At 39.8% G+C, this 23,718-nt stretch overlaps 1 protein-coding gene across 2 annotated transcripts in view; it reads left to right on the top strand.

Annotated features, from left to right (window-relative positions):
- The window catches only part of MLLT3 (MLLT3 super elongation complex subunit), a 137,003-nt gene extending 115,812 nt beyond the window's left edge, over positions 1-21,191 (top strand). For both annotated transcript variants that reach the window (XM_074532424.1, XM_074532423.1), the window contains 2 exons: positions 17,830-17,973; positions 21,150-21,191. In XM_074532424.1, coding sequence (XP_074388525.1) covers positions 17,830-17,973; positions 21,150-21,176 — 171 coding nt within the window. In that variant the 3' untranslated portion in view covers positions 21,177-21,191. The remainder of the gene's footprint in view (positions 1-17,829; positions 17,974-21,149) is intronic.
- The last annotated feature ends 2,527 nt before the right edge of the window (positions 21,192-23,718 follow it).

The following is a 23,718-nucleotide window of genomic DNA, read 5'->3' as shown; positions in this document are numbered from 1 at the left end:
CATTTTTCATTTACTTTAATATTGCCAGTCTTGTAATTTGAGTAAAGTCAAATGTAAGGCTGTGAATGCGGCAGATGTATTTTTATTATCATTCAGTATAATTCTGACTGGAAGTAACCATTTCCTGAATCTTCCATCAAATAGATTATGTATTTTCATATGTTCCTTTAGAAAGCTGATGCTATAAAACTGCAATTTCTGTAAGCAGACATCACCCTTCTCATCACAGCAAAGAATAAATTATTAACTTTTATCATTGCTCACAGAGAGACAGAATGCAACATCTGAGTCCTGTTTAGGAAAGAGTGGGTTTGTGAAGGTGTCAGACACAGCTTTTTAACAAGACCTAGAAATAAAGCCTATCTCTTTTCAGAAGGAGAAGGACAAGAAATATTTGCTTAAAACATTTCTACTCTGATAATGCTGGGGTTTTCCTACAATTACATTCCTCTTTCAAATCTTTAAGCATCTAAAAACCAGTGACTACATACAAACTGTTAAAGAATCAAAGGAATTGAAAATACAAGCAAGTTTGTATTAAAATCCTGATTGTGCAAGGAGTAAGGTCATAATGCTGATACTGCTTTCGGCACAGGGCAAACATTCCTAGCACATGTGGTTTGTGTATCCTCATCTGAGTGGGTGGTCTAGAAAATGGTGCAAAATGCAGCAGGAGGGCTCAGTTTTTGAGTGGTGCAGAGGAAACATTCATTATATGCTCAGCCAGTACCACCCAGGCTATCCAACATGAAGCAGTTTTCTTTCAACTTTTATGAGCAGCTACATTTTCACTTTGCCTATGCAGCTAAATATTTTAAATCTTTTTTTACAACTCTATTAGTCCCGAACTGTAAGTTCCATGCTTGCTAGGCACCTGGTTAGGTTTGGAGTGGGGTTATTGTGATGTGGCTGTTTCTTTGGGAAGCTCATAAGAAAGAAGTGAAACACAGTAGTGACTTCTTTAATATTATTATTATTATTACTGTTGTTGTTATTATTATTATTTTATGCTTCTAGCAAGTATAAGCTTCTGAAATATTTACTCTCAAAAATTGTCTTGCACGTAAGAAAAAGTTAATACTTCTTTCATTAGTGTCAGGTTTTGTTACCACAGTGTATAGTAAGTGGATGAATGAGAAATAAGCTTCGGTGAAAGTAGCCACATTTGAAATCAAGATTCTTATGGACCATTGCAGTCAGGGCAGCCCAGAAATGCTTTTATTGCTGTTGTAGACATGCGTGAATCTCAGACTGTGTATAAAGGGAAATAGTGATTAAGGTGCTCAATTAGTTTTTAACTATCTCTTGCTAAGGTACATCAAACATCTGCTCACAACCTATGTAAAAACTTAATTGAGTGTCAGCTGGGACTTTTCTGTGCTAAACACCCCTTTCTCTTTGCATTGTCACAGCTATGAGAATAGGTTGCTGCAATAGGCACTTGTTATTGTCTTGTAACTATGGGACATAATTCTGCAGTGCCCTGGTTTAAGTTGGTTAGTATAAGTTTAATTATGTTCACAATTAGCCATGATGCTTGTTGCTCAGATGAATTACCTTTATCCTTTACTCTTTTGTGGTTTCAGATTAATATTTGCAGGTGGACAGGTGGGGGAGGAAAGGGAGGGAGAGAGTTGTTCTCTCTCCATCAATGCAATGTCCTCTCTCATTCTGGATTTACATTCTAAAGACAATGACTCTAACAATAAAATATCAAGGCTCAAGCTCTTCCCATGAGAATGTCATGCATTAAACATCTGCAGAATTTTTGGTGGCTAAATCAATCCTGGATTTACGGTTTCTTCTTCAAAAGGATTTAAAGCAAGAAAAGCAAGATTGACTCTGCTTCACAAAGTTTTTGAGGTTAGAGAGATCATCTGGTCCAGCTCCATGGTTTCTCCTTGAAAATCCCATTGGGCTTTTGCCTGATTCTTTGGGAAGCTCTTTGTATTGGCCTGTTCCCAGGAACTGAGCGTTCAAGTAAACTAAATGTAACTTTGAGCATCCAGGGGCACTCTTACATGCCTTATGTCACTGTTCCTTTAAGAATAGGCTTTTCTTCTTCCTGGGTAAGTAGTTTTTGTCCAAGGACAAAAGCTGGTACAGATCTCCCTCTATTCACTGGAAATGGAAGTAATTTTAAAGGAGCCTTTTAACAATTTTGATATACTGCTTTACAGATCAAATGTACTTGGTTCGCTCTGGATTTTACTAATGATAATTTTTCTTTTGTGTATTTAATAATGCACATACTGTATCATAGAATCGTTGCTTGGTTTCTCATGGAAGAGACTGCTAAAAATTACCTGATTCCAACCTCCCTGACATGCCAGGAACACATTCCACTAGACCAGATTGCTCAGAGCTCCATCCAACCAGGCCTTGAACATCTCCAAGAATGGGGCATCCACAACTTCTCCAGGCAACCTCTTCCACTGCCTCACTACCCTTACATTCAAGAATTTCTTCCTAAAATCTAATCCAACCCTTTTTCAGTTCAAAACCATTACCTCCTGTCCTATCACTTTAGGACCTGGTAAAATATCTTTCTCTGTCTTTCAAATAAGCGCCCTTTAGTTATGGGAAGGTTGCAATGGGGTCTCCTCCAGGCAGAACAACATCAGCTCTCTCAGACTGTATTCCTAGGAGAGGTGCATCAGGTCTCTGGCCATTTTCAGTGGCCCTCTCTGGACCTGTCCTGTGCTGCGGGCCCCAAGTCTCACAGTCTGTTAATGTTTTTCTTGTATGTAAAGCATAATTTCATGGTCTGAGTAGAGAGAAGAGGGGATGATCCATGGTTCTCACATGCTACACCACTGGTACCTCTTCAGCCTGCTACCTGGCTTTTCTGCCAGAGCTGCTCTCCAGACCCAGTCTGCAGCGTTCTGCCTTTCCATGGCAGACCTCAACATTTGTCCTTGTTAAATTTTACAGGGTCAATACCATCCCCTTCCTCCCACCTGCCTAAGTCATGCAGCCCTGCCATCAAGTATTTGACTACAGGCACCCCAGACTGGTGTCATATGCAAATGTGAGGCAGGTGCACTACATCTTCTCCCTCGAGACACTGATAAAGGTGCAAAACAAGACAGGTTCCCACAGACTCTTGGGGAATGCCACCCCTTAGCATAAAACACTAGTCACCAGCCTTTACACCTAACCATTTTTTACTCGTGTAGCTGTCTCCCCACCCAGACCTCAGTGCCTGAACCCAAATATGGAAATGCCACAGCAGAATCAGTTGGTTACTAAGGTTGTGGTAAATGACATCCACGGCTCTCACAAAAGCGAGAGCATTTACTCTTGGTAAATGCTTGATGTAACTTGCCACAACCACTACCTTCATATATCTGGAATAAATTTCCAAGGGTATTAACTACATGAATTGCACAGAAACTGAGATGATAACTGGCTTTTAGTTCATCAGATCACCCTTCTTTTCTCTTTGTAAGGCATAGGTACTACATTTGCCTTTCTGTAGTCATGACGTGTCAAGCTGTTAGGGTGTAGCTGTGCTAGGGTATCAGCCACCTGGATTAGCACCTTTTGATGTGGCCTTTCAGGTCCTATAAACGTCTGGGGGACAGAATTGCTCTAGAGAACTCCTCATTGGCATCAGTACCTCCTTTCTTCATTGAACTCTGTCTCTAGACATGAAGGCTTGATAGTGAAGTCCAAGGACTGAGCATCCCACAAACTTATCCATGGCCGCTAAATAAAATCTGGAAAATTATGAGTGGGACCATTACCAAACCATTAAACTCAATCATATGTAGTCTGACCCATGGCTACTGTGCAGTTTAGAGTAGGAAAAGCATCTGTCATTCAGTCTGGAGCATTTATTTTCATGAATGGCAGGGGCAGATAACCAGTTATAAGAATTTTCTGTCTCTTCCTGTTGTCAGAGCAGCACAAAAGATCTGGAGGAGAGCTGGGGATGCATTATTTATCTGGGGGTATATAAACAGAGAGCTAATTAATTGCATTTTAGTGCGGTTTTTTCCTCCATTCTCTCTCAAGACAGTTGCCAGAAACCTAGGCAACAAATATCCTTTTTTAAATGAAACAATACCAATTACACATTGATATACAAACTTGAACTTATGAATCAAATGTAAGGTTTGTTTAGCAATGAATTCTGTGAAACATAAAGGGTTAAAAGGACTGTGGTCTTCTTTGAGTTTTCTCCAAAAGGTCAAGGGCTTATGGAATATAAAAATGTCAGGACATTATTTTTTTTATGCAAGGAAGTTCTCTCAACAGAGAGAACCTTTTGCTTTAGTGACTTTTACCATAAAAGGTGAAATGTAAAATGGGAGTCAAGCTAGAGAAAAATTTGAAGAAATCCAGGCTGATGATATGATAAGTAGGATTGATGAAACCCAGCAGAAGTATCTGTTTGGCTCCAGGAGATCTGGTGAATGAGTTCTCATGTCCAACATGTCATTAAGGATCATTTATGTTAACCAGCTCCATAATATATGCTGATTTTCTCTCTGTGGTTGCTCCCAACTCTGTGTTGCTGAATTACAACTCCTGTCTGAATGACATTTGGTTTTAATCTGAGAATGCTACATGGCAGAAAATTGTCCCTGGCAGCCTGTCCCTAAAATCAGTGATATTCCCTTAATTCTAAAAACCCAATTTGAGCTATTTAAGCTATGTACGTTTGGTTACTTTCATAAGAAACTCAAGGTCCCTCCTTTTCCTTCAGGACCTGCAAGGCATGGTTTTCTTTTTCTTTTAACTGCAACTTAAGTTTTTTAATTGCATTCTCTGCTTGATTCAGATGCATAAAGTTGAGAGTATGGAAATTCTCTCTCCTCCTTTATTTTTCCAATGTCACATTTGTTTCTGCTACCGAAGTACTTTAGCAGGAATCACAGAATATCTTGAGGTGAAAGATACCCATAAGGACCATCAAGTGCAACTCCCTGCTGCTTGCAGAGCCACCTAACACTAAACCATAGCATTAACTTCTTGCTCAGATGCTCTTTGAACTCTGTTAGGCTGGTGCTGTGACCACTTCCACAGGGAATCAGTTTTCCAGTTCCCAACCACCCTTTGTGTGAAGAACTGTTTTCCTGTTGTTCAATCTGACTTCCTCTGATGCAGCTTCAAGTATATTTCAGTGTGTATTTCAGTATATTCAGATCTTCAGGAGAAGATCAGTGTGGTCCAGAAGGACCAGAGAATGTCTGAAAAGATTTGTCCAAATTTGTCCTTTAAACTTCAGTGGATGCCAGAACAAATATAAACCATTTAGAAGACCTGCAGTTGTCACTGTATCTCAAAACAGACCAAGAACTGGTTGAGACTGAAAACTCAAGTGAAATGTGTTCTAAATTAAGGAATTACAAATGTCTGATTTCCTCTAAATTGGAAGTAGAGGGCAAGAAAAGGGAACAAGAAATAGTGGAACATTTAAATCAGGCTGTTCAAATATGAGGACAATCAGAGAGAATGATAAGGTACCCGTTTGCAATGTTGGTGCAGTGTACAGGGTACATACAAGAAAAAGAAGGCTCTTTCTTTGAAGGTAGGAACAGTTACAGCACCCAAGTTGAAAGGTGATTAATTATGTCCCCTTGAATTTACTGGCTTTGTCTCCTGGAGGGAAAAGGAGGCACATGGAGAATGCTTGCCAAGGACCTATGACAAGAACAGAGAACACTTGTCTTCCCAAGTGTCCTGCCTGCAGGCAAATAGGCCGAGAGGAGAGGTACTGCATCTGCAACAGGAAGGAGGGAGTCAGCTTTGGTGCAGCTAATTGCTTTCAGTGGGAATACCATAAGAAATCATTAGGGGTTGGAGACTGGGCTAGAGAGAGGCAGGAATGGAGGGTGTTGACATATGTGCAACTTGAGGTGAGAGAGCATAAGACATTAACAATAGTGTTAGAATTTACTTGGGAAAAAAAATTCAAAGGCTGATGCGCCTGAAGGTACGTTAATTTACTGGAGGGAAGGAATAAGAGCAGTGCAAACCAATACAATGAAGTTTTGTGGAGTAATCTTGAGAGAGTATTTCTTAAATGGAAGAATATCAGACACAGTTTTAAGGAATATTTTAAAATCCCGGTGCAGCAGTGCTAAATGAGAAACTACGAAAACTTTTTCTGGTGTTCAAAAGCTGAAACACAAGAGCAGCCTGTGCCCTAGGAAATTGAATCAATATAGAAAAATGACAGTTTTTTCTCACTTGGAGAATGAAGGCTGTATGGAATAAATTTCTGAGAAAAGTAAGTTAAACAGTCATTTAATGAGATCAGGATATCTTGATTTGTTCCAGGGGACATGAAGATGCCAAAGAAGCAGGGTGAAAAAGTTCAAAAGTGAGCTTTTGATATTTCTCAGAAGGTTTAATATCTTTTCCTGTCCCCAAATTTTAGTATGCTCTTGCCTCTGATTAACCTTTCACCCCCGTTGTGTGGCAGAACAATGGCGCCTTTGTTAAACCCTCAGCAGAGCTACTGATTCATTACGTCCTACTTAATGTCTATTGGTAGTCCTCCAGTTTATCTGTGATTGTTTGGGCTTTTTTCCCCTTTTTGTCTTTACCTTATCAAAGCACCAGAAACAAAAAAAAAAAAAAAAAGCACTCAGATTGTTCTGCCTTGTATTTCAACCCCAAATGCTGAAACATGATAGAGAAGCAGTTTCTTTTTAACCAGTTTAACATACCTTGTATTGGGTATTGGCTTTAAAAGCATGAAAAGCATTTAAAAATCAGAGCTTGCACTCTCTTTTCTGACATGAAAGAAGAGAACTATGGATTTTATACCTCACAGTTCTGTCATTTCTGGGAGTGAACAGGAATGACAACCATTTGAAATTTTTTTCCAAAACAACGTGATAAAAATTTCCACACTATACAAGTGACATTAATGCTACTCTTCAAAAGGGTCCCCAAGTCACTGAGGTTTTTACCCCATTTTGTTCTCCAAATGCATAACTATTTTATTTATGTGTCATTGTCATGGATATCAATTGCCCAAATCATGTACCATAGTACTGGGGCTATAGAAAAACACCCATGTGCCTCCCATAGGGTGTAAGTTGCCTGAGTCTGTAACAATATGGGATCACGAGTTCTGACCTCAAGAAATGAAGGTACAGAAGTAAGTCTCTATATTTATGATATATAATCCCACAATATATTTATGATATATGATCCCACTATATATTTATGTTATATAGTCCCCAGAGAGGTTTGATAAACCTTTAAAATCAGGAGTAAAGAATTCAGCCAGGGTATGTATATATTTATCCTTTCTGTATCACAGGGGGAGTATACAGAGAACTCATTTGGTATGCTACAATTTCTGGACAGCTTGCATCTGAAATTTGCAAAACTAGTCTGAAATGTACTGCACCTGAAAATATTTCATGTTCTGTCTGCTGGTTTTGCCTAAAGGTTTGGGATCTTTGGCTTTTTTATAAATTTTCTTATGACACAAAGCCAAACCACTATACTTTGTTAGTGAACATTTGAAATTTTGGAATTTTATTTTCTTATTATTGCTGACAGCATTAAAAGTTGATTGCATATAAACCAATATTGCAATAAAAATTTAACGGGTATTAATGGTTAAATAAATTGTTTATAGTGTGGTCTCTAAAGCACCTGAAACTCCCAGGTGAATTTGTTGTCTCCAAATTTAGGTAGCTAAACACGAGTTTTTCCAGATCTGCAGAGAGCCACAGCTGCTGAAACAGGTGTTGCAGGCAAGAGGTTTACTATATACTGTACAGCCTTAACTGAAACAGTTATTAAATTGCTTATTGTCACTCATTGTAAATCATTTCTACAATACTGTGGAGATTGAATTGTTGCTTACACTGTGCTGTGAGTAGCACAGTATTCCATTGGTGTCTGAACATCATGGAGAAATTCACCATCTAAATAATATATATACATATACAAAACCAAAACAAAATTAAGAAAAATTTAGATGCCCAGGAGCAATTGAGCTGTGTTGTAAGCAATGCACCAATTTCAAAAGGACTATTGTACCAGGGAAGGTTAGCAACACCAACCTATTCAATCTGTGTGCTGTGCTTTTGAAAACAAATAGATCAAATGATTGAAACAGAATCAAATGCTCTTTCAATGAGTCTCCATTAGCCCATTGTTCGTTGGCTAGACAGCCCAGGTCTGATTCCAGACAGTGCCATACCATCACAGACCTGGGGCTAGGAGTGCGAGAGCAAAAGTGCACTCACTAAAAAGGTCGGCAAGGTAAGTGTTTTCATGTCTGAGATTGAAAGCTGAGGATAGTTAGCCAACTTATGGTGAAAATCAGTTCATCTTTCCTGACATCTTCTCTTGTTACCCATCTGGGAAGGCATATCTCACATGTGCTCAAAATAATCCCCTTTCTTTGTACATGGGCCATAGACTGTTCTCATGCCTCATGCGGGTCCTCATCGAAGTGAGGGATCTGACTGCATTTTGAAATGTGCAGGGTCCCTGTTCAGTGATCTCATCTTCCAGTTACTACAAACACGGTGCTCAGGCCTATGCTACAGCAAGAAGCAAGAAGCAGCTGTCATGGGAAGATTTATAGATCTTTTGATTCTGTCCATTATGGTGCCATATGGAACTGAAGTCATGGATCATTTATGTAGTCAACTTAGGTTACATTTCTTAAAGGGTTTTGATACCCTAGGACTGCAACTACTCTATCCTTGTGAAACTCCTTTGCACTAAGTTACTAGTTCTACTGAGCTGACGATATATTCCCAGTTGGCTACAGGTTTTGATGGATGCACAGATTTATGCACAGCAGCACTGTGTAGGAACGATTGTTGGGACTTAATGCTCCTTCTACAAGCTGTGTCTCTCTGACTGTCATCAGACTCTGTTTTTCAGTTCTAGTTTTAGTATGGTAACACAGGAGTATTCCTTTATCTCACAGGTGACTTCTGAAGCTCTTTTTATTAATGATACATTTAAATAAGAAAAAAATATTTACAGTCACTCCTTTCATTGCTTTTCAGTTAAATAGAGATCAGACCTATTAGGTGTGCTCAAAAGTGCTGTATAACTTCTCAAATATGCCACCAAATTTGCAATAGATGTTAGGCTAGTTATGAATTATCCAGCATTGCAGCATTGTAGCATGAAAGTCTTTAGAGAATTTGCAACTACTTACTGTGTCTGTTGCATGATATGCAGAGTGTGAACTCCTAAAGGGCAATACAGGAATTTAAAAGACATGTGGTGCTTTAAAGTGTTGGGTAACATTAAAGATTATATGTTGCCAGTCCCAGAAAAAATATTCCTACTGATCTTCCTATGAGACGGAAAAAGGAAGAATAAAGAAAAAAAAAGGATTGAGAAAGTAGAGAACTTTTTCAAAAGTAGAGTAGAAAAGTTAGAAAGAACCTGTGTTTAAGCCTAAGCATTTATCTGTTCATGGCACTGCTGAAATAAAATTTGCTAATTTTTTGAGGAGTTCTTTTGTGACCATGTCCTCTGCCCTCTCTTGTTCAGAGGCATGCACAATATGTTTTCTGAATTGTTTTGTGACTGAAAATGGGAAGTAATAAATATTTTTTGAGTCTGTGTTTTGAGTCTGTATATCAGCCTGGAAGATATTTTGTGGATTCACATTGTGACAGGATGTGTACATCCCATTCCTGCTCTGTGAAAATCAATAGTAGCAGGATACATGGACATAATCCTTAAAACAAACAAAGCTTTGCAAACAGAGTTTTAAAACTAGTAAATGTTGAGGGTTTTTTTCCATCTGTGTATTATCCAAAGGCACACAGTACCTCTGGTGCCAATTAATCTAATTGGTTTGCTTATTCGGTCAATGTTTTCAAGTGCCACTAAACACTCTCAGACTTTGGCATGCAATTAAAGAAGATGATTTCAGTAGTTAAAAAGAAAAAAAAAGGAGAAAAAAGGGACAATTAAATTGTATTAAATGTCTTTGTGAGAGCTCATGACTAACTAAATGTCTATACTGTTTATACAGATATATGCAAAAATATGAGTCTGTAACTGATTTGGAACATTAAATAGTTTCAAGATTTTTGTCCTTCACTAAAATTTCTTTGAAACATTAATCATGTACTGGCTTTTAAAAAAGATGGTTCTTTTTTCTAGAGTTCTTTGTTTTGCAGTTTTGATTCCTTTCTCTTCCCTTTTCCTTTGTTTCTTGTGTTTACTATTATGTCTTGCTCCGTGATGGAGGCTGACAAGGAGCAGAGTAACAGTGAGGTGGAACAGAATCTGTGACTCTCCAGGTCAGCCTGGCATTTGCAATGTTCCTTCAGCAGCAGTGGACATAAAATGAACTTTAAGGCTTTTTTTCAACATAGTGGGTTTTTTTAATTGCTGTTTAAGGAAAGTTCTTGCCTACAGGAAATCGACAATACTGCCTTGCAGTATCCCAGAGAGTGAGACTGTGTGAAACAAATGAAACCACCCTCTCTAAACATTGCTAATTGTACTTGAGAATGTTGTCCTGAGCACAGGCTTGTTACCTGGTGCATAACACCAATTCACACACCCTTTCCATTTTCATTCTAGTTTGCACAAGTAGGGAGCTGGATGGTAACCCATAAAAAACCTGGCTCACCCAGTTATCAGAACTTTACACTATTTATACATTTTGTTAAACAAAGCCATCAGCATTCATTGATTACAAATTACATAATGTTACACAACTTTTCTACTGGTTAGTACTCAAACCTCTGTTGCTAGGCTCAAATCTTGAGGGGCTCAAATCTTAAGGGGCCGAATATCAAGGCCAGAGCTGAAGTCTGTTCGGACTTTGAAGGCTCTGTCCTTAGATATTGAGACCTCCAGCTTGCCCTCTCCTCTGTGTTGAGCTCCTCTGCTGTGCCAGAGAACCCTCAGCTGTCCAAAACCACCCCCTGGCAGCAACATCCAAGGAGCTGCTTGGAGAACAAGTGTCACCTTCATGTCCCATACCCTGGTGCTGCCAGGTCTGCAGCTGCAGACACCCACGAGCTTGCTTTGCTGGCCTGGCACTGTGATCTGAGGAGTGCTGCCATGCTTTTCCCAGCCTCCCACCCTCACTCCTTGCAGCCTTGTGTTTTATCCACGATGCCCCACACAGCTAAACAGGAATAAAGCCTGGGTGAAAATATGATAATATTTTAAAAATATTATTTTTTAAATAACCAGGTTTTAAACTATATGAGATGCAGTAAATTCACAGTGGAAGAAAAGTGTCTCCTACTCTGCCAATGACTTTGGTGAGGATTTAGAAATTTACTAATGGCTGATAATTAAAACCTCACTCATTCAAAGAGCAATAAAATATAATTGCAGTAGAAAACAAAGTGGGTGGTTGGTCGAGTGAAATATTATTTTAAGCAAATGATACATAAATATGCAGAGCAGAAGAGAAAGTTATCTCAGCTGATTACTTCTTTTTTATTTTTGTACTCTAGTTTTCTTTTACTGGGCAATCTTTTTGTGAATATTATATTAATGCTCTAAGATAGATATGGAGAACCAGCATATTTGAAGTAAATGGCACAAAATACAGTAAGCTATCTATTGCTAATTTGAATCATGTGAGTAATTCTATGCCAGCAAGTGTCTTATGTCCCTGTGCTAGTCCCTTTAGAGAAAATGAGTATTCACCATCCTAGGTTTCCTAAAATGGAATTATATACCTAGAAGCCTGCCGTTTGTTTACGTTTCTTTTCAAATTAATGGCACGTTGTGGTTGTATTTAATTTAGCCTTTTTTTCCAGTCTTTGCAATCTTCAAAACATCTTCATGGATTTTGATCTTCACATAGCTGCATTTATGCTAGTTAGATTCAGTCCTGCACTGAATACACTCTGTATAAATGCTAAAATAAGAAAAATAACTACTTGAATGTTGCCTCCCTGGCAATATTAAAGGCAAGATAGCACCACAGGGTTTTTTTAAAATATACACATATATATAATATTTATATATAATTATATAAAATATAAGAAAATATTTAACGTATAAATATAAATTTAAAATATATATACATGTATACATGTTCAAGAATCCACTATATTATACTTGGCTACTAATTTTCACTGCAATCTCCTAAAAATAATGTAGGGTGAAAGGGTCTCCCTTTTCTTGCTTAGAGGAGGTTGCAACTATGGACTCACCATGGTCTCACATATTATAATGTCCATAGTTACAATACAACTTACTACTATGCATTTTTACTGTTTATGGTACAGAAATCCTTGTCAGGCTGAGGCATTTGTAGTTCAAGGCCTCGTTTCTCACAGGGCGCAGAAAATCCTTGAGAGGGAGGTAAAGGGAACAGCTGACAAACAGCTATTAACTAGTTTTTACTCTTGTCTTATGAACCTCAGACTTCATGACACAGTCTTCTTCAGACAAGGTGGTTGCTGTCTTCAACCACCACCAACACACAGGAAATTTGTCTTGCTGGAAAATTTAGGGATAGGGAATAAGACTAAAAGGATGAAATGAAGAGAAAGTAAGTGTATTTATTTTCCTGTTGTATTTAGTGAAAAAGATGGAGTGAATAAAATTAACAGGCAAAACTTCCCATCTACTTTTTTCTGCTTTTCTTTATTGAAAATACTCTGAGAAGAGCAATGTATCCTAATGCAAAGTGTCTGGCCAGTGTAATGTCTAGGAGCCAGTGGGCCCTCCTCTTTGATGAGGGAATCATGGTGATGATCATTTTGCATGGCTTAGGCCCTTATTCCTCTAAAACCAAATGTCAGAGTTCTCAAGTTTTTGGCAGTGCTCCCCATTAGATGGATGTGCACTGGGTTGTGACTTGTCTCCATCATCTAGCTTCACATCTGATTTTTTTCTGCTTTTAAAGGCAAACAAATCTCTTTTGCTATGGATCATAATGAAAAAAATGGGATGAAATAGACATCTGTACAGTGAAAAAGAGTACTCGGATCTTAAATTCCTCTTGACTTGTTCTCAGCTGCCTCATATTTTATGAAAATGGAGAAGATTGGAGACATCTGCACAGTTTGTTTTTGCTTGGTTGATGTTTTTTCTCCCCAAAGAACTATACAGTTGATTTGCCTTTTCAAGATGTCACCTTTTTTTGGAAGTAAAACAGTCAAGGAGCCATTGAGACAAATATATGAGAATTGTGTGTCTTCAATTTTAAATTTTACATATTCAGAAGGAGTTCTTGTTTCAGAGTCAAAAGCAAATATTTCTAGTGTTAGTGGTTATGATCTAAATCTATTATGCCTTGTGAAATCAGTGCACACAGAGAAGCATGCAAAAGAGACAATTGCTTGGCAGTTACCACCCCCAGCCCACAAAAAATTTCAAAACCCTGTGAAAAACCCACCTAGAAACACCACAGAAGATGATCACCAAAACAGCATAGAATTATGAATTATTTTAGTAGTTCTGTTATAAATAATAGGCTCAAAGGATTTGGCCATTAGCTCAGAGAAACTAGTTACAGTATTTTTATAGCTTTCCACCACTTTTGGGTGGGATACAAAGTGCTGTTCCACTCAAGGGTTAGGTTTCATTACCTCAGTTTTAAATAGGTACAAGACACCATATAAGGTGTAATACAGTGTTAGAGCAATATCTTTCAATATTAATCATTGATTTAAATAATATTTGATTTTCGTTGAAGTAATAAATTGTCAGCCTTTCTGAAAATCACAGCCAATGTGTCTGTAGAAGCAGCGCCCCAAAGACCATGTAGGCAGGTAACACTGGCAGCAAGGAGCAAAGCCATGGACTTGGCGTCATGGAATATTTGGCGTCATGGAATATCTCTACCAGATTGCAATGTGAAGATTGCCTACTATAACCAGTTCCTTCAAACCTTGTCTGATGACCCAACTGCCTTCTGATAGATCCATTCCCTAACTGACTTCTTCTATTTGCAAATAAAATACCCATAAATGTTAACTGAAATGTGGGAATAGTCTGAATGATTTATAATTTCATTCTAGGGAATAGCATGCAGTAAATCAAGGTAAGTAGTCAATAGCCTATTATTGTAAATGCTTCAAAAACATTCTTGAAAGAATGTTTACCTTTTCACTTAATGCAGTTATTCACCAAGGTGTTATCTTGTGGTAAGCCTAAAGTAAGGATTCAGCAGGCCCAGCAGATAATATAATCAGTAATAAAAATGTAGATCAAAGTTTGGAACTGAGAAGTATTCTTTCAGCCTTTTTTTTTTCTGCTATCATAAAACCCATTCTTTAAAGTTTCATTTCTTTTCTAAAGGTATGAATATAAATTAATACTGTTTCTTTGTGGTATTATTCTAAGTACCTTGCAGGCATTGTACCCAAACTCTGACTTAAAAAACTGTATCTTAAACCACATTTTTTCAGTCTTTGATCTGGAATGCAAAGATGATAATTATGCCTTGGCCTTAAAGTATCTAAAGCCCTGTTCAGCAAATAATTTTCTTTTATTTGAGAATTTGAATTGCAAGTGTTTGGACTGAATATTTTTGCCATTATTAATTTTTTAATGTTCTCTATGTAGTAAGCTACTTTACATAAAGCTTTCTGAATAATTATTTGTAGCTGTAGTACATATAGACAAATTTCACATTTAAGATTTATTTGGGACAAGAGGGCATAGTGTTAAGCTGTGCCAGGAGAGGTGCAGGTTGGACATTAGGAAGAATTTCTTCACAGAAGGAGTAACTGGGCATTGGAATTGGCTGCCCAAAGAGGCAGAGGAATCACTGTCCCTGGGGGTGTTTAAGGAAAGACTGGATGTGGCATTTAGTGCCATGGTCTGGGTGACATAGTGGTGTTCAATCACAGGTTGGGCTCCACGATCCCAGAAGTTTCTTCCAACCTAATAGATTCTGTGCGATTCTCTTATTTCTTCACATGATATCTAGAAATTACTCTCTGTATTTTAATTAGTGCTCTATCTTCAGCAGAGGTCTTGGATGCCAATTTAATGGTCTGTCAACCATTTTGTAGAACGAGGAGGAGCTATTAAAACAAAGGTCTGATCCCGTGGAGAATGGAGATGAAAATTTCATTGAATGTAACAGGGAACACAAAACTTTGTCTGCCTGGCAAAGCACTGACCTATCTTACTATTTCTTGTTTTGTGTTGATCTGTTTTGGAAGGTGAAGATAAGAAGCAGTAGTATGCAGTGAGCTTTAAAAAATACAGATATGGCACAGTGAAATGATATTACATTATGAAAGTTTTCCTAGCTTATATAAATATAACCTGTTTTAAATACTAGAAAAGTTCATTGATGAAACAAATGCAAGTACTAAACTTGGTGATTTTCCAAAATGTCTTTGATTATTTCTAAATCCTTGAGAATTTAGTTCTTGTAGGGTTTTTTCTAAAATCTTACTTCTTTTGAAAATAACTTGTGAACTTAGGTCATTGACATCTGTGTCTTGCTAAGGTGCAGGCTCTGTTGGCTGAAAATATACAAACATATTAACATATAAATGAGTGCACTCCATGTTATTTTCTTAAATGCCCATGCAGTACTTCCTTTAGCACAAGTTACAAGACTGCAGTAACCTGCAAAATACATTGTACTGTGTGAATTTCCATCCCTGCATCTCTAATAGGGCTGGTAGTACATAGTGCTGCTACCATCATGTCAGATTCCAACCAACAACATGTGGAAATGGACAGACTAAATAAGGAACCATACCTTGGGTTATCTCTGAACATATTTTCCTGCAAAAATCATCTCCAAACCTCTGCTTTTCCACATGGCAATTCAGAATGGGTATCTCTAGACAGACTGTGAAGATCTGCATTTAAGTCCACCTTGCACTGTCTCCACTCTGCAGCATTTTTGACCTTACTGATGCTGGATAGCATCTCTTCCTGGCAAGAGGTTTTGCAAGTCTCCACTTGGCCATGTTTCTGCTGCCCACCTAGCCCTCATGCATCCTCCAAATCAAAACCTTTACCTCTAATACCTTGAAAATACAGCCCAGCAGTGTATAGGACATCCTCCCTTGCATCTGGAAAGCATAACTATCATGCAGAAATAATCCTTAGAATGGACCAAATATCTTAGTTCAGCTATTGACCAAAATCAAACGCTGCTTTATTTACTTCTCGGTTTCTCATCGTATACAGTCTGTGTAAACACATTTTTCCCATTGCTGAAATGTGCAGTGAATCCTAGTCGTGGACATCTGTCATAACTGAAGGCTGCATTTGTATCTTTCTGTCACGCACCACTTTCAGAAAATCTGTATTCTGCCTATACAATTTCCTGTCGTACTTTAAAGGGAAATGATATGCTGTGCTTTTCTGTGGAGGTATGCACAGTTCAGCTGCTGAAATCTTGTATCCCAGACTTTGTGACATTTGAATGCTAGACATAATGACCTCAAAGTCAAAGCACACTAATGTGTGACACCAGACAATGGCAAAAGATTGAAATTCTTACTAGCATTTATTCAGACATCTCCTGTGCCATGGGAAAGGGGAGACATTATAAAGGCATTTTGAAGCTAGCACACCAGACTGGTTAAATTGCCTAACAACTGGTGTTGTATGCATCTGAGAAAGACATGGGTAGAATTAGTACAACTTGCTCATGAGCTGCATCCAGCCTTGTCAGACTCCTTGCTACCCGTCTGCCTCTAAGTTACCAGAGCTCTGGTTTGGGATGTCTCCTTGTCACACTGGATATGTCACTTAGGATTTTCCTATAGCTTACACAGGATGACTCCTGGGATTTCAATGGAGCTTCAGTGAAGAAAACACTACATTACAGAACAACTATGTTGGCCTACTGTGCTCAAATTGGAATTTAATATATAGCAATTTTTTTATAATATCTTTTGATATAATTGCTGTTTTCAGAAGCTGATATTTTTCAATGAAAAATTTCAGTCTAGGGGTAGTCTGTTAAAGTAAGCACATTACAGTTCAAAACATATCAGTATTAGTCTTATTAAACACATAAAAGTATGGCCTTTTTTTTCTTTGTTACTTTAGGAAAACTTGATGACAATTTGTGTTTACTTCTTAAAGTAAGATGAAAAATCAGAGAGATCAGACTTAAACTCATGATATCTGAAGCACTCCTCATGACTCATGTTGATTTACATTTGATAAGCTTTTTCCTATACTACGACTCCTTCTTAAAAAGCAGGTATATGATTAAAGGTCACTTCACCCCCCTCCCCCATTATTTACCTCCTGTAATTACTGAGCTAACAGGAGATGCAGAAATTCAGCCATTTATTAAAGACACTGCATTGACTTAAGCTACCTAGCTATAAACATTGCACTCAGTAACACTCAGTAACATTCATGACCTTATGCATAATAAGCATGATGAACTGAACAAAAGTTTTGAAGAGCTGACATTGGAAACACTGGGGGCACGGGGAACACTACTTGCTTTACGGAAACAAACTGATGAAAATCTAATAATTTCTGACTTCAGCAACAGTTTTCCTCTCCACGCTGTGCCCTGATTGTATTTCAAGTGCATGAAGCATGCAAACCAGTCAGCTCTCTGGGTCCATAAAAGTGAGAGGGGCTGTAAACTTAGCTCAGCTGTACAAGCAAACCTGCTGTCTGGCATCAATTCTACTTGCTGTAAGTAGGAAATCTAAAACAACTGCAGCTCTCATGGTAGAATATTCACATGGAGCGGACAGCAAAATGCCCAGATTCCTTATTTAAACACTAAACATCTTGATATTATTAGCCAGCAGTGTTTTGCTTTTGAAAAAGGATTCCTGATAACATGCTCGTCTTCACATCATAGGCTAATAAATGTAAAGAATTTCATACATCACATCTGTTAATTTAGCTGTTGAATTTTCTTCTGCTTTGTTGTCAGTGCAGTCCGTCCTCCTCATGTGGGAAGAAGAGGTCTTGACCTTTTCATTACGTACTATCTCCTTAATCTATGGAAAAACCATGGAAAATCTCAGTAGAAAATGTTATGACAGCCTTGAGAACCTGGGTCTTCATTTTGTCTTGGTAATGGTAAGTTTCTCTTGCTTGTTCCCTCCTCTTGAACAGTGTTTAACCATATGCAAATATGTGCAAACTGTTGTACAAATTCAGATGCCTTTTGGGCTAAACCTTTGCTATGATCAGAATAAACTAAGGCGTAAAATATATTCTAAGTCCTCTCTTCAAAATAACCAACAATAAGAAAAAGAAACAGCTGTGTGCCTCAGCAGCAGATGGGTATGCTTGGATGTTGCCTTAATGAAATTACATTTATTGTGCTTGTTTTTAAAATGGGCCCATCAAAGTGTTGATACGAGTTCTAAATTCCTAAATTTTGCATGTTAGAGATTAGTCTTGTCCTGTGTCACTGTCAAAAGTGCCAAGAAAAGAAATTTATCTCTGCCATTTATTACTGCATGAAGCTATACTGAGCTACAATTGCAACAGGGCTGGAAAGCCCAAGTTGGTTGTCATAGCCCTAATTTCTGCTCTAGAAGATGAAAGAGAATGCATTATATTATCTTTTTCTTCACTGCATAAAGCAAGGGAAAATAGATATATTTTCCTTGAAAATATGGCAATTGCAATGTGGAACGTTTTATTTTTTCTGGTTAAGCCAAACACAATACCATGTATGTAATACCAATAAATTAAAAAATCCATGTAGAAATAGGGTAGTGTTTCCTCTCTCAGGGTGAATTTAGAGTTCCTATCACAGGCATGATTGAAATGCTTTCCTTGACCGTAGTTCAGTGCAGCATTGCTATCTCTAAATTTTGACTGATTAAGCCAGTCTTAACACAAGAAAGGAAGGAAGGAAGTGGCGGAAGGAAGGAAGTGGCGGAAGGAAGGAAGTGGCGGAAGGAAGTGGCGGAAGGAAGTGGCAGAAGGAAGTGGCGGAAGGAAGGAAGGAAGGAAGTGGCGGAAGGAAGGAAGGAAGGAAGTGGCGGAAGGAAGGAAGTGGCGGAAGGAAGGAAGTGGCGGAAGGAAGGAAGGAAGGAAGGAAGGAAGGAAGGAAGGAAGGAAGGAAGGAAGGAAGGAAGGAAGGAAGGAAGGAAGGAAGGAAGGAAGGAAGGAAGGAAGGAAGGAAGGAAGGAAGGAAGGAAGGAAGGAAGGAAGGAAGGAAGGAAGGAAGGAAGGAAGGAAGGAAGGAAGGAAGGAAGGAAGTGGCGGAAGGAAGGAAGTGGCGGAAGGAAGTGGCGGAAGGAAGTGGCGGAAGGAAGTGGCGGAAGGAAGGAAGGAAGTGGTGGAAGGAAGGAAGTGGCAGAAGGAAGTGGCGGAAGGAAGTGGCGGAAGGAAGTGGCGGAAGGAAGGAAGTGGCGGAAGGAAGTGGCGGAAGGAAGGAAGTGGCGGAAGGAAGGAAGTGGCGGAAGGAAGGAAGGAAGGAAGGAAGGAAGGAAGGAAGGAAGGAAGGAAGGAAGGAAGGAAGGAAGTGGCGGAAAGAAGGAAGGAAGTGGCGGAAGGAAGGAAGGAAGTGGCGGAAGGAAGGAAGTGGCGGAAGGAAGTGGCGGAAGGAAGGAAGTGGCGGAAGGAAGTGGCGGAAGGAAGTGGCGGAAGGAAGTGGCGGAAGGAAGTGGCGGAAGGAAGTGGCGGAAGGAAGTGGCGGAAGGAAGTGGCGGAAGGAAGGAAGGAAGGAAGGAAGGAAGGAAGGAAGGAAGGAAGGAAGGAAGGAAGGAAGGAAGGAAGGAAGGAAGGAAGGAAGGAAGGAAGGAAGGAAGGAAGGAAGGAAGGAAGTGGCGGAAGGAAGGAAGGAAGTGGCGGAAGGAAGTGGCGGAAGGAAGTGGCGGAAGGAAGGAAGGAAGTGGCGGAAGGAAGGAAGGAAGTGGCGGAAGGAAGGAAGGAAGGAAGGAAGGAAGGAAGGAAGGAAGGAAGTGGCGGAAGGAAGGAAGGAAGTGGCGGAAGTGGCGGAAGTGGCGGAAGTGGCGGAAGGAAGGAAGGAAGGAAGGAAGGAAGGAAGGAAGGAAGGAAGGAAGGAAGGAAGGAAGGAAGGAAGGAAGGAAGGAAGGAAGGAAGGAAGGAAGTGGCGGAAGGAAGGAAGTGGCGGAAGGAAGGAAGTGGCGGAAGGAAGGAAGTGGCGGAAGTGGCGGAAGTGGCGGAAGTGGCGGAAGGAAGGAAGGAAGGAAGGAAGGAAGGAAGGAAGGAAGGAAGGAAGGAAGGAAGGAAGGAAGGAAGGAAGGAAGGAAGGAAGGAAGGAAGGAAGTGGCGGAAGGAAGGAAGTGGCGGAAGGAAGGAAGTGGCGGAAGGAAGGAAGTGGCGGAAGGAAGTGGCAGAAGGAAGTGGCGGAAGGAAGGAAGGAAGGAAGTGGCGGAAGGAAGTGGCGGAAGGAAGTGGCGGAAGGAAGTGGCGGAAGGAAGGAAGGAAGGAAGGAAGGAAGGAAGGAAGGAAGGAAGGAAGGAAGGAAGGAAGGAAGGAAGGAAGGAAGGAAGAAGAAGAAAGAAAGAAAGAAAGAAAGAAAGAAAGAAAGAAAGAAAGAAAGAAAGAAAGAAAGAAAGAAAGAAAGAAAGTACTATCTGAACTCATGACAATTTTTTCATCTCTTCCATGAGATTCTATTGACATAGTGTAGTGCAAGAAATAAGCCACAGTTGGAAATCCCTTTGCTTCATTATGTGGATTTCTAGGTATTTTTCCAATAGGAAAAGGAAGATGACTCTTTGTAATCCATATGGGATACTTTACCCACATCCTTTCAGGAATGGGGATGCTGAAACAGATTTGTCTTCAGGAGCCATTAAACTAGTTACTCTGGAAGAGATTACAGACCTATTTGAAGGCTGCTGGTGTACCTGAATCCTTAGTAACAATCCTTTCAGTGTCATCTTTTCTCATTGTCTCAAACACAGGGCTACATCAGTGTAGGGTCTATGTAACAGAGAAAACACATGGGCACTTTCCTGACCAAGGGGCAAAATCATCTCATGTCCTTGGAGGCTGAAGGCGGTAGAGCCATGATCAGGCAAATAAGTCAGGCTCAGGAAGCAACAACTGGTGGACAAAGAGACCTGGGCATGATATGAGCAGATCTGTGATAGAAAGAATTGAACTGAAGTTTAGCACTTTCTTTTTGTTTCATTGCTGATGAAAAAGCTTTTTGTCCCTTTTAAATCACCTGGGGAAAATTGTCAACCACCAAACCACAGACCAGAATAGCTACTCCAACAAAAACAATAACAAAGATTTTTCCTTCTGTATGTTTTCTGTTACAGATTTTGCAAAAAATGACTGCTAACTAATGACCGGAGGATATCTCTGTCACTAGCTTGCAAAGGTAATCCAAACACATACAGAACAGTTTAGGATGGAAGGGATGTCTGAAGATCATCTAGACCATCACACCTTGGTCAGAATAAGCTTAACCACTGCAGATAGCTTGGGTCATGGTCCAGTCAGGGTTTTAGAATTTCCAAGTGTGGAGACTTCACAACCTCACTGGGCATCCTAGTCCAGTGCATGACCAACCTCATCACAACCAAGGGTTTTCTGGTGTTTGGGTAGCATTTCCCAAAATTCAGTTTGTGTCCATTGTCTGGTGGTCTTTAACTGGGCATCACTGAGAAGTCTATCTCAGTCTTCTTTACACCTTTCTATCAGATAATTATACACTTGCCTCTCAGCTTGCTCTCCCCCAGACCTTATAGCCACAGGTCTCTCTCAGCCTCTCCTTGTATAAGAGATGCTCTGGTTCCTTAACCCTTTTCCTGGCCCTTACTCCCTTTTGTTTTCTCCCTTATGTCCATGCAACCGTTTTTGTGCAGAGAGCAGAACTCATCCAGCACAAAGATGTGTCTCAGCAGCGCTGAGCAGCGGGTAAGGATCACTTCCCTGCACCTCCTGGCACTTTCCAAGTGGAGTACAAGAGGCTGTTGGCCTTCTTTGCTGCAAGAGCACATTGCTGAGTCAGCCAAATGCTGCCCACAAGGACTCTTCAGGACTTCCTCTGAAAAGCTGCTTTCCAGTCAGTCAACGTCTAGGCATGTGCTGGTGGATGGGCTGACCTCTCTCCAGATTCAGGGCTTGACATTTCCTTTTGTCAGTCTTCATGAAATTTCAGTCATCCCATTTCTCCAGTCCAAGTACTTCTGGATGGCTGAACAACCCAGCTGGTCTAGCAACCACCCCTCCCAGTTTTGTGTCTCCTGGAAACTCTGTCTAGTCTTTCTGGACATCCATGGGGGAAAGAAATCTTACTGGCCCTGGGATACACCCATGGGGCACATTGCTGCCCTGCAGCTGGACTTTATGCTACTTTACGCTACTGAACACAACTCTTTAAGCCTGGCAGTTAAGCCAGTTTTCATATCTGCTAATCCCAATATCTGCTAATCCCATATCTGCCAATCCCCATATCTGCTCACTGTCCATTTATCTGACTTCAGCTTCAGTAGTTATAATAGACTGTTTCAAAAATGCTGCCAAAATCAACAGTAAACAAGATGTACTGATGTCCCTCATCCACTGAGACTCACCACTTAGACAGCCACCTCATAAAAGGCTAAGTGTGGCTTTGTCTTCCTAATGCTGGTCTTTACTGCATTACAAAGAAACATCTTCAAATCTTTGGATATTATATGTGAAAGTAGACTGGCATCCAGTTATCTAGAGTACAGAAAAAAGAAGAATTATTAGAATAATTTGCTTCAGGACACATGAAAGGTCAGTGGCAGAAAAGGAACCAGAACACAGGTTTCATGACCAAGATTTTTTCAGTGCCATCTTTACTACTTCTCAAAACCAAAGAAATGAAGGAGACTCGCCATATAAAAGAAAAAACCAAACCAAAACCAAACCAAAACCAAGATCCAAAACCTACAGACCCTGGAAACATTGACCTCAAGTATTTTGCATTTAAAATAGTTACAGAAGGTTGTTATTCCCTTCTTCTTTTTCAGTGCCTCAAAAACAGAGAAACTCATTGTCCTGGTAAGCATTCCTTTCCTGTCTCCATGTTTTTATGTACCACAAAGTATTGTCCTGAAGTACCAATTTTGTATTCAGCCACTGAATGCTTGAAAGATTATGATTTTGAGTCTCTGACAATATATGGGTTCCTTTCTTTTCTTCTGCAGCTGCTAGTGTTCTGTCTCTCAGCAGACCTGCTGCAGCCGCATGCAGCAAAGGCAGAGCCCCCACATTGTGCCAGTCTCACACAGAGCACACACATGGAATTAGGTAAATGCAAACTCTATATTAATGAATGTAATGGAAACGCATTGTGAAGAATGTAAGAATAATGCTTTAAAAAGGCACTTTCTAAGATTTCTCAAACAGCATGTCTGACATAATGTTGCTGGGAAGTAAGAGGCATGTCTTAGGTAAAATAAACAAACAAAAAAATCCCCCAACCAACCGAACAAAAACACATAAAAAATACAAAATAAACAAACAAACAAACAAAAAAAAAACAGAAAAGAAATTTATAGTCTCAACATTTCAATTGTAGATGACTGGGATATTACCAGCTGAGACAGGGCAAGCCCAGATGTCTGGACAGTCTGGGGAATAAGATCTGGCAAAGCAGCCCTGGGGAAAGGGTCCTGGGGGTCCTGGCAAGTTGAACATGGGTCAGCAGTGCCCTGGCAGCTGGGAGGGCCAACCCTGTCCTGGGGTGCATCAGGCACAGCATCACAGCTGGGCAAGGGAGGGGATTGTCCTGCCCTGCTCTGAGCTGGGGCAGCCTCACCTCCCATGCTGGGGGCTGGTTTGGAAGCTGTAATATAAAAAAAGTAGTAAAGCATCAGACTGTGTTCAAAGGACACAGTCCTTTGAGGACTGAGA

The sequence above is a fragment of the Zonotrichia albicollis genome, chromosome Z (genome assembly GCF_047830755.1).
Source record: "Zonotrichia albicollis isolate bZonAlb1 chromosome Z, bZonAlb1.hap1, whole genome shotgun sequence".
Taxonomy (NCBI): domain Eukaryota; kingdom Metazoa; phylum Chordata; class Aves; order Passeriformes; family Passerellidae; genus Zonotrichia; species Zonotrichia albicollis.
Note: the sequence above shows the minus strand (reverse complement) of the source record. Positions and strands in the feature narration are given on the sequence as shown.